The sequence below is a fragment of the Solanum pennellii genome, chromosome 8 (genome assembly GCF_001406875.1).
Source record: "Solanum pennellii chromosome 8, SPENNV200".
NCBI classification, from domain to species: Eukaryota; Viridiplantae; Streptophyta; class Magnoliopsida; order Solanales; family Solanaceae; genus Solanum; species Solanum pennellii.
This window is the reverse complement of record NC_028644.1, coordinates 778,081-792,720: the sequence shown is the minus strand read 5'-3', so window position 1 is coordinate 792,720 and position 14,640 is coordinate 778,081. Positions and strand designations below refer to the sequence as shown.

The 14,640-nt window shown below is 26.5% G+C and overlaps 2 protein-coding genes across 2 annotated transcripts; one reads left to right on the top strand and one right to left on the bottom strand.

Annotated features, from left to right (window-relative positions):
- Positions 1-2,929: 2,929 nt before the first annotated feature.
- LOC107028135 (protein ENHANCED PSEUDOMONAS SUSCEPTIBILTY 1-like) lies at positions 2,930-5,096 on the top strand. The gene is made up of 2 exons (XM_015229187.2): positions 2,930-3,797; positions 4,511-5,096. The coding sequence occupies exons 1-2, from the start codon at positions 2,939-2,941 to the stop codon at positions 4,969-4,971; spliced, it is 1,320 nt and encodes a 439-aa protein (XP_015084673.1). The 5' UTR covers positions 2,930-2,938; the 3' UTR covers positions 4,972-5,096.
- Positions 5,097-5,654: 558 nt separating this feature from the next.
- On the bottom strand, positions 5,655-11,986 carry LOC107027179 (protein DETOXIFICATION 21-like). Its single transcript, XM_015228361.2, has 9 exons — positions 11,898-11,986; positions 10,707-11,002; positions 8,692-9,233; positions 8,371-8,457; positions 8,062-8,118; positions 7,365-7,603; positions 6,914-7,032; positions 6,233-6,319; positions 5,655-5,923 (listed from the first exon to the last, which is right to left on the bottom strand). Exons 2-9 carry the CDS (start codon positions 10,998-11,000, stop codon positions 5,849-5,851), a joined length of 1,500 nt encoding a protein of 499 aa, XP_015083847.1. The 5' UTR covers positions 11,001-11,002; positions 11,898-11,986; the 3' UTR covers positions 5,655-5,848.
- Positions 11,987-14,640: the final 2,654 nt, after the last annotated feature.

Genomic DNA, 14,640 nt, shown 5'->3' with positions numbered 1-14,640 from the left:
ATGTGTCACTGTTTATCAGCTCACTTGCATGATTTATTTGTTTGTTACCTTATTTTTAAGTGATTTTCAATGATTTTTGTTAGCGTCTCATCTTACTTGTTAAATCGATTACGATTAATAGCCAATGACAATAACAAATAAATTAAAAAAATTTAATAATCTTATAACGATTTAGCATATCTACAAATTAATGACCAACAAATTAAACCAATAAACTTTAAAATCGAATCGATCGCCAGACAATTTTGAGACAATTTATTTCAAGTGGATCCCACTTGCCCCACCTCATTTTATCACACACCTGCCTTTCTGTCCATTTTCAACGTGTGTTTGTCTTTTATATTTTTGTTAATCTCTCCGGATCGTATAATTAAATTGATATAAAATTTAAATATACAAAAAGCTTTGTGATATTTCGAAACTTAAAAATAATATTTTAAATAAAAAAGGGTTAAAATTGTCATTGAACTATGTGAAATAGACCACTTATACCCTTCGTTACATTGTGGGATCAAAAATGCCCCTACTGTTATTCTAAGAGACCATACATATCCTCAAAAGTTAACACCCCATATTTTTATTGAATTGGCAAGCCACGTGGGGCTAATCCCTCCACCTAAGCATTGCTAACTAGGATTCACTATAAAATAACTAGACCTTTAGCGGCGACAATAGTCACCACAAAAGCCCAAAAAATTGTCATCTAAAAGTTTTTAACATTAAATTCTAACTTTGTGTTTTTTTTTTCATTGTTTTTTTTTAAAAAAATAATATCGATTAAGTAAAAGTTTGAAGATACTATATATTTTATTTTTATGTTATATGTAAATGTATAAAATGTATAATTGTAGAAATACATCTTAATTTATATATATATATATATATATATATATATATAAAATCGGTTTTTTGGTTTTCATTTTTCTAAATTCGAAACCAAACCTATAAAGTAAATTATAAATCCAAAACCAAATCAAGAATCCAAAAAGACGATCCAAAATTAAAATTCGATTGAATTTTTTGATTTAATCCAAATAATGAATATCCTTACTTATAACTACAATTTATAATATTATATAATGTTGGGACAGTTCTATTTTTGATTTAAGATCGTTGTGAAAAAAATTATTAATTATTTTTATTAGACCTAAAATCTACGAATTTACGTTTTCTGTATATCATCTTTTCTTTTATCTTTATATTCTTTTCCTTTTTTTTAATTTTCAAATAACTTTTACTCAAATTAAATAATTTTATATCAACCAAAAGTTAGATCTTGATAGTAGTTTTAAATTTATTGTTATTTAAATAATTAAATAACTCAGATACGACTAATTATTTTTTTTTGTTTGGAACAATTATATCTATGTCCAAATACTTTCTGCAAGAAACATAAATCTACATTTTAATTGAGTGATTATTTTAATTATTCCGATCTATTGAAATAATTTTGACTTAGATTTTTAAGGCACAAAATTTCAGTAATATCACCAACATATAATAAATACTTAAAAGTACTGAATTTTCTACATTAATACCTTGTGTTGAATATTAAAACTTGCATGTTTGTGTGATTTTTAAAATTTTCCTTGATTATTTTTTTTTATCTAAACCCTAATACAATTTTTTAAATTAGCATATTACTAATTAAAACAATCTTAGTTTATTAATATATGATATGTTAATCATAAGTTTTACTATGTATTGTAAAATTTGTAGGTTTCTATAAATATGATAATCAAATAATTGCATGATACTATAATTTTTTTTAATTTTTTAACTTTTGATTTATTATATAGAAATTTTTTGAAAAAATGTTCAAGTGAATATTCTGGAGTTACCGTAGATGATAATATTGACTTTAACTAATGAAGAAGTTGGTGCCTTTGTGTTTAAATACTTAACTGAGTCATGAATATTTTATCTGGATTAATTATATAATTATAAATTACCAATTTTTAATNCTGTAATAAGGTTAATGGGTGTTCGAGCACTCAATAGACTCCATGTGGATCAGCTCCGATGAGAATAGTTTGTTATATTTTTGAATTATTGATATATCTTACTAAAAAAGTTAAAGATAAACGAATATCAATTCTATATTATCGTGAAAAATCAAATCTAATTAAAATTTTAATATACGTTCGAAAGACCGAATGAAAAATGTATTTTAAAAAATAATGAATAGGCAAAATGCTGTTGTTCTAATTTTTTGACGCACACCATGATTTTCAAAAGTGGTGTGCGAAATCAGAATTATAAAATTTAAAATTTCGAGTACAAGTGGTAATATTTATATTTTAAATATATTGTTTGAACATTAGTTGAATATAATATATGTGTGTCTTAATTATTAAAGTATTTTATACATTTCCATATTAAAGTAGTTGAATATAATATATTTGTGTCTTTATTTCTAATAATGTCATTCCAAATTTCGAATTAAATAATTGACATGTCTATATCATTTTTCTCTAAAATAAAATAAAACAAAATATGTCTCTATTAAAGATGGTGATGCCCTCATTTTTTCAATTTCTTGATCTGTCTCTACATGAATGTAATCTTTTTTTATCATTAATCAAAGATTGTTTAAATATATAGAGTTTAATTATAAATTTATTTCTTATTCTTATGACGATATCAAGTAATATATAATAATAATGAGGTTCATAATTCAATATATATTTTATAAATTCTTAATACAAATACATTATCTCAACAAAAAATACTGAATTTTCGTGAATGATTACTTTATACATGTACTGATGCCAATTTTATAAACAATTGCTTAATAAAATTAAATAAAAAATAAAATGACCGTTCAACTAATTTTGATGAATATTTTAGTAATTCAACTTTAATATCTGAACTTATAGTATAGATATACATAGATAAATCTTCTCCCTCCTCCGCACCGCTATAATTTTCCTTAGAGATGGAAGAAATTCAAGTTGTCTCCACTTGTTTAGTTAGAGCATCATCATCATCAAACTCACAAAATGTTAACCTAAATATTGAAATAACACCATGGGATTTACAATTCCTCCTTGTTGACACTATCCAAAAAGGTCTACTTTTCCACAAACCAAAAAAAGAAAATATTGACAACTTAAAAAAATCCCTATCTCACACCTTACATTTTTTTCCACCCTTAGCCGGTCGATTTTCGATCGTTAAAAATTCAAACGATGATACAATTTCTCTCTTTATAAATTGTAACAACGCTGGTGTGGAATTTATCCACGCCAACGCTTCAAAATTAAGTGTATCGATGATTATTGATTCTACTTACGTACCAAATATTATTCACTCTTTATTTCCATTGAATAATATTCGAAATTTCGAAGGTGTTACTAAGCCTTTATTTGGGGTTCAAATAACTGAGCTTGTTGATGGTTGTTTTATTGGATGTACTATGAATCATACATTAGGTGATGGGACTTGTTTTTGGCATTTCTTTAATTCTTGGGCTGAAATTTCTCGTGGACGTAAAATTATTTCTAGAGTTCCAATTTTAGAGCGTTATTTTCCGGAGAAAATAAATGTTCCAATTCATTTTCCCATGAATTTGGACGATGAGAAATTATTCGAAAAAATCGAAATTCCAACGTTGGTGAAAAGGGTATTTCATCTTAGTAAAGAAAATATTAGAAGACTAAAGAATAAGGCCAATGATGAAATGAGTATTAACTCGATTTCTTCTTTGCAAGCTTACTTGGCTCATCTATGGCGATGTGTTACGCGATGTCGCAAGATTGATGATGGTGAAGAAGTTTTTATCGGTATTCTCATAGGTGAGTACACTTTTAGTTACTTTCTGTATCTCGATTTAAGTGACACAGTTAAACTTATGACAGTAAATTTGAACATAGATGCATGAAATTTCTATATTTTGAATAATAATTAACTATTTCAAATATTTGAAAGACATATAAGAAAATTTTCTTAATTGATTGATCACTTTATTATTGGAAATGATCTTCAATAATTGGGCTAAAAATATTAGCCTACTTTAATAAAATTGATCCAAATAAGTCCTTGTTCCCTAATGTCAGAATCTTTTCAACATGTTGCCTTTATATTTATTTATTTGTTTTTAGAGTGAAGGATAAAAAATATACTCAAATAATCTCCAAGTTTTTCATGAGTTTTAGGTGAGTGAGTTTATTATCTAAATTATCATCAAATGTTTATCGAAACATATTTCAACTATCGATCGTTCATTTTAATTTCTACGTAGAATATCATTATTGTTTAGGTAAGGAAAATGAAAAACTGATAGTTGAGCTCTATTTCAATAAACATATGGTGATAGTGCAAGACTTCAGGTAGAAAACTTACACATCTGATAGTTCAGATATTTTTGACCTTCGGCAACAATATTGTGGTGGTCAAGAATGCGTAGAAATATACATCATTCATTTCGAGACATACTAAAAAAAAGAAAATAGTATCATGTAATAAATTGAGACGGACAGAAAAAATTACTTAATTATGTCTTCAACAGGCGCAAGGTCAAGACTAAACCCTCCTCTACTAGAAGGATATTTTGGAAATGCAGTTCATATCAAGAAAGTAAAGACAAGTGCAAGGGAACTACTAGAAAATGGACTAGGATGGGTTGCAATGCAAATAAATAAGATGGTTGCTTCTCAAAACTCTAAAGAAGTGATCAAAATGTACAAAGGATGGATTGAAAATCCAATTATATTTAATAAGACTAGAGTCTTTGTAGATGAAACTAGATTGAGTATTGGTAGTTCTACAAGGTTTAATATTTATGGTAATGATTTTGGTTGGGGAAAACCAATTGGTGTGAGGAGTGGAATGGCAAATATAAGAGATGGAGGAATTACTTTATTTCAAGGTGCAAATGAAGGAAGTGTAGATATTGAAGTTTGTATGTGTCCACATACTTTGCAAGCAATGGAGAATGATCAAGAATTTATGGAGATATATGGTAACTAATTAAACGTGATACGTTTTTCTTTTTAGTTTGTTTCGAATGAAATCGTAACTTTTTATATTTATTTTTAAATTATATTTTGGGGGAATTAAAAGTTTGGCATATATACTTCATGTTCTCACCACCATTCCTATAAGTTACTATACTTTCAATTTGAGATCATAAGATTGAAAATACTTTTGAACTATCACTTTTTTGTGCTTAATTATTACTTTCTTCGTCCGCTTTTAATTGTCATGGTTTCTATTTATAGAGTTAAACTTAAAAAACATTTGAGATGTATTTTTTCATCATATTGATATACAAAAAAATTGTAATTTATAGTACTTTTCATATAATTTTTTATCATCTAAATTTTTTGTTTAAAATATCGAATTCATGTAATCTAATTTAACTTTAAAAATTGGTCAAATTGACTTTAGAAAAGCGCAACATGACAAATAAAAATGAATACAGGGAGTAATTATATCTTTTTTACGACCTAAACTATATATCATCCTATATCTATTGCTAAGAGCTTGTTTGGATTGTATAGACATAATCTTTGATTCTTTTAAAAAAAATTATTTAATATATAATCAAATAATCTTAGAAGAAAATTAAAAAAAAATTGAATATATTTTTTACCATCATCCTTACATAAAATAAAGAACTAGAAACGTAAAATAAAATTAAGAGGTCAGTATTCATGACTAAATTGAACTAATAAGTGTTAATTATTTATTCAAGGGATTATATAGAAAAATTTAAAAATAAGCACTTAAATAAAACAATCGAACTAGCAATCTAATTAAATATGGGAGCTTATAAATACTGAAAAATATATTTTATAATATATGATAATTAAATCAATTTGACAAATTATTGCAATTTGTTGTGTTAAGCTCCTTGTGAGGTAACGTTATTGTCATCTTCTATTGCCCATCCTTTAACTCGTTGTTGAGTGAGTCTCACCTACAAAAGAAAATTGAATTTTTTTTAGTGTATTATGTCACGTAGGAATATATATTTATTTGCTTAATTTTATATCAGTAAGTTTCTATTTAAACATATTTAAAGTTGGAAGACCTCGATATCAAATTAAATGACATGTTTATATATTATATCATAAATTTAACAGTCAAAATTCGTTAAGTTTTCTACGAGAACAACTTAAAATGATTAAAATTCTCCGCTATATATTTTAAAGCACTATTTAAAACATTATTATATTATTTTCTCTAATTCTTTTAATTGAAAGAAATAAAAAAATGGCAAAGCTACCTGTTCATCCCAATCAGTTTTGGTAGTGATTATAACTAGTGCAATAGTTTGAACAAGTGTGCCAATCAACATTCCCATCCAAACTCCCTGCAAAACAATTCAACAACATGTCATAATATTTATATCTCTATAAGAAACTCATATTAAAAAGATAAAATTAAATTATTCATCGGGGAAAAAGGACTATAATACTCGAACTTAGATTAGAAATTCAATATTGATAAAACATAGGAGAAGAGTTGTTGGATATATAAGAAAACAGACTTTACTAACTAGTGATACGTTTTAATGTCGTGCAGGCGTAGGCCCAAAGCGAACAATATCACTAGCAGGCTGAGCAGTGACAAATTTGATATCTGAGTCACTGTTGTGTTAACTTTGTCAATATGGACAGAGTTAAGTGAGTGTAAACAAATTTTGATAAGGCAGGGCAAAACTAATCGTGGACGTTGAGTCCGTAGAAGGGATGTATGTAACTCTCCAGCTTAAGATTAAAAGTCTCATATCGACAAAAAAAAAGAGATGTTAGGTATATAAATAAGCAGACATTATCAACTAGTGACTCGTTTTAAAATCATTTAAGCCTAGGCTTAAAGTGAACAATATCACTAACAAGCTAAGCCGTAATAGAAACAATCATTATTCTTTTCGAAACGAATTAAAAAAATGAAAAATACTTACTGTAACTTGTAACTGTAGAAAATAGCCAAGCATTACTCCCACAGGAATTCCCACCAAGTAATAACATATAATATTAACATAGGCCACAATGGTCTGCCACCCTGCCCCAACAGCCACACCTATAATACAAAAATTAATAAAGCATGAATTATTCGGGCTTAATTTTATCTGATATTTATATTTTTTAATTTTTTATATGCACAAATAAATATTTAAAGTCTTATAAATTAAACAAGTAAAATAGATATTCTATATGACATATTACACGTAGTCTACGTGACGTAGGATACTGAATTTGATGTCACCTAGAATGAATGTGTCTATTTCTTTAATTTTATAAAAGTTCAATACCTATTTGTACACACTCAAAGTAAAAGAACATCGACATCATTTAAGACCAAATTAAAATACGCATTTATGTATTACGTCTAGAAATAATTAGTAAACTTACCAGAAAGTACAGGTTGAACACTATTCAATAGAACTGAAAAGGCCAAGAGAGGAGATAATCTATCTACTTCTTTTGTTACTTCTAGACTTTTTGTGAAAACAAAAGCCAAACGTCCCCTTAGGAAGAAGAAGAATAATGATAGGATGAATCCAATGGCAGAAGATATTAAGACTATTGTCATAATTGAGAATTTTGCTGCCTTTGAACTTCCTCTTCCCAACTCATTTGCTACTCTTACACTGAAAATCATAATTAATTAATCAGCATAACACGATAATAATAACATATTCAGTATATATAGTCGCAAAAGTAAAGTTTTTATAAAAAAAGTATACGACATCTTATTTTTATCTTTGTGAGATAGAGATGTTATTTTTGATGAATGTTGATTCGAAAGAATCGTGTGCAAAACAAATTTGAATGAACTGCAAGAGTAAAATGCTATTGTAATTTGAAAAGATCTTTAAAACTTGTAGTTTAATTAATATCATTAATTCTTAGATAATTGTGTGATTTGTAATTAGTAAATCATTGTACGTAAAAGTGAAACTTAGACCTTGAATCGTTCGAGGTGGTGACGTCTGTTCGAGATATAATATCATTAAATAATTAAAAAAATTGATATAATTTTTAAATGAAATGATCATACGTAAACTTTAATATAATATAAGTTCACATGAAATAGAAGGAACATTACCATGCTGCACTCATGAAGCCAAGAGCTATCATCAATTCCCAACCATTGATGTTAAGGCTGCAAAAGAGCAAAACTTTTTAACCTTTCGTAAACAGATTCAAGTGAATTCAATAATTTTAATATGTAATATAAACTTATATGTAAAATTCCATGAATATTATAATAAATAAATATATATTTACAATTTTTAAAATATAATGAATTCAATATTATTAAAATCGAACAAACAAAATTTAAATTCTGAATTTGTCTTTTATCGATCTCAACTCACTACAAAGTTGGAGAAAGTAATGAGGAAAATGAACATACCATATAGAAAGGGCATCAATTTGGACCTCAGCATTTTTGAAATTTCCAGTCAGAAGAACAAGTATACTGTTGTACCAAAGCTCAACACTTTGTACCCAAAAAAAAAAATAATGTTATTAATTACATGCTTAATATTTGATAATTAGCTTCCATCTAAAATGGATAACATAATTTTAATCTGTTCAAATTCAACGTAACCCTTTCAAATAAATCTGAAAAAAGGGCGGCGTAGATTCACCAAATCAAATCATGACATTATTAGCGCATGCTCTAAAATAGTTAAATTACACTGATAGTATAAAAATTTACGCGTAGACTCACCATAGCATGACACCTGATGATAGAGAGAGTTTGACAACAGGCCACAAATCCTTGAAAGCCAAGAATGAGAAGCCAGTCCAAGTATCTTTACACCATCCACCCATAACATACACTAATTGTCCAATATTAGGTATCCAATATGCCAAAATAGTTGATATCATAGCACCATTTAGCCCAAATTTGTACTTAATTGTCAAAAGCCAAGACAAAAATGCATGGATTATTAGTGTAATTGCAGCTAAGTATGCAATAACTATGTTCTTGCTTTGTGCTTGAAGATACATTTGGCAAGCAAATGATACAACATATGCATATGCCACTGGGATGAACCAAAGTGAAACAACTCCAGCAACTTGTGCTATGTCATTCTCTTGGCCTAATGCTTTTAAAATTGGAGTTGTAAATAGAAATAATGGGAGTAGAAGTGTTGTGGTAATTGTTAAGACAATAAATGATCTTTGAAGATGTAAACCAAGCATATGATATTGTTTTGCTCCATATGATTGACCACATAGTGTCTCTAGTCCACTTGCCATACCTAGCTGTAAATGAAAATTCACAACATTAATTTTGTTTCTAACAAGTCCAAAAAAAAAAACATAATATAGCATACTAAAAGTTTAAGTTTTACATTTTGCGGTAATTAAATGTCATTACATACAAAGTCGTTAAAGAATTTAGTAACATCTATATAGAGTGTTAGTTATATATACTAATGTGTGATATTGATAATGTAATATAGTGGTAATTATATTATTGCCGCTAGGGGTGTCAAAATAGGCGGGTTGGGTAGAAATTGGAGATATTAAAATGGGTGGAACTTTGGGTGCAAATGGGATTAAAACGGGTTGGGTCTTGACCCGCCCAATTTGACCCGATCAATCTTAATAATTTTAACATAGTGGTATTTAACTTTTATAATCACAATTGAAATTTCAGCTCAAGATTTTTTTTGAAAAAAAGTAACAGATAAATCGTAAAGATATTAAATAGATAATAATTCATACATTTAATATAGGATCATATCTTAGTAAAGAGCTTAAAACAGATTGAAATTGGAGATTGAATACGACTCAATTGAGAATTATCTTAAAACGAGTTAGGCTTGAATGGGTTGAAATTAAACCTAATTCAAATCATTTTGAACCCAACCCTAAGCATATTACCTATGTTTCCGTTCATTTTCTTACACCCCTAATTGCCGCTAAATAGTTGCATAAATCCTTTATTGGTTGTAATATGTAAAAGATACTTTTATTGCTATGATATTCTAGATATAACTCTATACATTGGATATTTTCCTATGCGTCTTTTTACTTGAACTCTATTGAATTACGACTTTTACTGAAAAAATATTCTTTCGTTTAGATTTATTTTTTTGGATGTGATTTAGCACGAAATTTAAAAAAATAAAAGAAATTTTTGAATCTTATATGATCTTAAAATTACTCACTCATTTTTAATTTGTTTATATTAATTAATTTTTAGTCTATTTAAGTAACAATGCCTTTTCCGTTTTCGAAAGTTAAATTCTAAACTTTTGCGACATATTTAATCACAAAATTGCTTAGTATTTTGATACATATGTCAAGTCAAAGCCAGACTAACTAATCATAACAACGAAAGTACATGCATTAATTTGGGTATTATTTAATTTCTTTTTTAGTGTTTTCAACCTATATATAACTAATAGATAATATCGATTATACATCTTATTCAGTATTGTTATATATGTAGTAAACTATGTCATTATTAACATATAAGGCACTATTCCAATTGTACCACATCTTATTCACTGCTATCCCTATTTTAACATACCTTATTCAATATTATTTTTATTTTAATACAATATATTTATTTAATACAACAAATCAAATATTTTCTTCTTTTCATTTAAATCACTAATACATCATATTTAGTACTTCATTTAATTCACTTTCTTTTAGTAACAGTTTGACTTTAAAATATCCATGACACTCGATAAAAAAATTAGAGGTGTGTGATTGAAAACTTACAAGGATGCCAATGCAAAATCTGAGGAGGACAGTGAAAATTAATGCATAAGCTGCAAGTTCAGTAGCTCCAATATGACCAATAAAAGCTAAACTTATAATATTTACTCCAAATGTTGAAAATCTTGTAAATATAGCTGGAGCTGCCACTACCCATAATTTCTTATTTTCATGTAATATCCTATCCTTCAATTTCTCTTTTTTTTCCACAATAATATTATTATAATTATTTCCTCTTTCTTTTTCTTCTTCATCCTCTCCATTTTTAATCAGCCTCTCATTTAGATAATCAACCATTTCTGTAAAAAAAATAAAAAATATATGGCATAAATATATTCTGTTACAGTGTCAGAATCAAAATTTTCAATATAAATATTCATTATTGATTGTATATATATGTCAAGAAATGACCTTTTGTGTATATAGTGTGATAATCTCGGGAAAAAAAATTAAATTTACTATGGCTTGATATAGTCAATCAAGTGAAATGAAAACTATAAGACTTCAACGTTTAATAATCTCGATAAATTTTTGAGAAAAAACATTTGGCTAATGAATTATTTCAATTTTGAGAAAAAAAAAACATTAAACATAATAATTGATGTAAATCTATAAAGTGGTTTAAAAAAATGGAACTAAAAGTATGAGAAATTATATCATCATTCATATCTCAATAAAGTCAACACATAGTGAAATTTTTTCAATTTTGAGAAAAAAAAAAAAGAAAAGAAAGAGAGTAGGTGTTAGATAAAATAGTCAAAGTTGGTTAGGATACCTATGTTATAAAAAATATATAAAAATTAAAATTGGATCTATCAAATGAATAATATAAAAGTATAAAAAACACTTGATCCAATAGTGAATCAATATTTTGTGTCGATGAATTACAATTCTTTATGAATAATTAAAATTAAATAATACCTTTTTCAATAATCTAAAGTATAGTCTACATCACTTTATTTTGGTTAGTTAGTAGACTATTTTTCGTCCATAGAGATAATTAAACGAAGCTATATATGAAGATTCTAACTCTAATAACCAACTCGATACTATATTAATATAAAACAGTGTCATTCTTTTACTAAATTCTCCCTTATAATTACCAAAATGAACAAGACAAAATTATTATTGAAAAACATAAATTGCTTGGAAAAAATAGAGGAAAAGCAAAGAAGAAGGTTAACAAAAACTCACCTACACAAGAAGAGAGCAAATGAAAGAGAGAAGGAAGCAAAAGATACAAGTGGAAGAAAGAAACTTCCTACTAATTTATTGTGATGAAAAGAGCTACCCCCTCGGTTTCTATTTATATATCACTATTTTTTGATATTATTTTACGTGTATTAAAAAATTAAGTAAGTTTAGTATTTTATATTTTTTTAATTTTTCTTGAAGTCAACCTTTCTATCATTGAATATGAATTAATTAATTTTGATTAATTAATTTGACGAAGGAACGTGCATTATTTATTTAATTTTCTTATGTTAATATATATTTTTAAGGTTAATTAGTCACCAGGGTAAAATAGGAAGAATGTTGTGAGTCATGCATTGATTTTATGAAATGACAAGTATTATGGATCAACTATTTATAATAGTGATGACATATAAAAAGAAACGAAGAAAGTAGTATTTTTTTGTGATGAAGTGAGGGAGTCGTTTGACTCTTTACGAAATTTTAAAAATATAGGAAGATTTTGCGATATTTCAAAATTGTCCAATATATAAATAGATTTTTAAACAGAAGTGTACATGTTTGTGGACTTTTTAGCCAAATAAGTAGGAATTAATATGAGTAAAATTTTATATATGGTATCATTAAATTTTATTGAAGCGTAAGATTTTTTTTTAAACAGATTAAATTCTTGTCAAATATGATATCATTTTATGGTTAGCCAAGTAAAAAAATATTTTTAAAATTACCACTAGTTCGATGACTAAACTAATAATTTACATCAAGTTTAGAAATATTTTTAATACATCTTATTTTGATTTTTTTGCATAACATATTTAATAACTTAAAATCACAAAATAAAAAAAATAAAAAAGATCATACATTTCACATGTATTTAATTTTACACCATAAAATTTTAAAACTTATTTACTTAATTACATATGGATTACCAAACATATGAATGCCTAAGACAGGAAAGAAGAAGTTTGGTTGCCTTTTAGCAAAAATGTTAAGAACGTGGATCAATAATTGTAAGAAAATAGAGTAATTTTATTGGCCCAAAAGATTTTTACGATAAATTATTATTAAATAAAAAAATATATTATTATCTTTAAAAGTTAATTAAAAAATGAATCATAAAAAATGAAAACGATCAAAGAAAATCATATTTAAGTTGTCCTATATGTAATTTAATAAATATATCTAATTCATCAAGTTGCCTTAAAATGGTTTATAAAGATTAATTTTATTTTTATTTTATTTTTATCTTTTTATCACTGGTTTATAAAGATTGAGTCAATGATCTTGTCATCGATATATCGATACGTTTTAGTTTATAAAATAAAAAATAATGCCACCAGCAGCACTTTGTTATCATTATTAATTTATTTTTAATGGAGTGGGCCAGATCCAGATCCAGTCGTAAGTAAAATTAATAAATTTTCAAAATTTAATATTTTAAAGGTGGGACGTGAGACAGAACATTTTACTTAGCATAAGTCAAAGACGTAAGTCTTATGGATTTTAAAATTTTTAATTTACAATATATAAATAATATATAATACAAAATAATAAAAATACTTTAATAGTTTAAAATAATTACAAGCATGATTAAGAAAACTCATAGAAAATAAAATTTCTATCATAATTATACAAATATAAATAATGCGATATCTTAACTTTCTAATTAATAATAAAAGAATCATTATTTCTAAAAGTAATTTTTGTCATACTATACAATTTACCCCTCTAAAACAAGTAATCAATACAACTTACGGTATTTTAATAAAAATATCACTTCATTATAAATAAAAATGAATTACTTTCTAATAGAAAAATAAAATAAAATAATTTTGTGACGTTTATGACAAATTATGAAAACTAATGATAAGGGAAAAAGTAAAATTTTATTATGTATTTTTAAAAGAAATGTTACGTAATATATAATCACCTTCACAATATTACCGAATAATAAAGATGCGGTATTTACAACTTATTATTTTAGTTACTCTCAATTTTCTTATCTCTATAGATTAAAAAATTATTAAGTGTGATTCATATTCAAGAATTATGAAGGTCAGCAATGTTAAAAGAAAATTTTTAACATATAATTTGTGTAAGATTTGTTTAACGAGTCTCGAGCGTTAAACGTATTTAAAATGTATAATTAAAATATTTATTAGAAATCTTCAAACTGAACTTGAGCAGCCATTGATGAGGCTGTGAAGTTCTGTAACCAAAAACAGTAATGTATATTCTTAAGATTGTATTGTAGAAGATGATTGATTGATTGCATTAATCACCCAAGAGGTGTATATATACATGTGATTTGTATGAATCAATCTAGTGGAGAAAGAAAAGAGTAACTAATCTAACAATCTAACAAACTAATTAGTTATGTAACTAACTATGACATCATCAACTATAAAATGGAAAGCAACTAACTAACTAACTACTTGAAATAAGTAATACACATGTTTTAATTATGAATGTTAATACCCCTCCTCAAGTTGGAGGTGATGATTTCACAGCCAACTTGCGCAAAATGGCTGAATGCTTGATGCCAGTGAGGGCCTTGGTAAGAATGTCAGCAAGCTGATTAGAAGTAGACACATGATGCAAAGAAATCAACCCCTCCTGAAGCTTATTACGTACGAAATGACAATCCACTTCAATGTGTTTAGTTCTCTCATGAAACACAGGATTACGAGCAATGTGGATTGCAGATTGACTGTCACAATAAACACTAATAGCAGAGGAAACA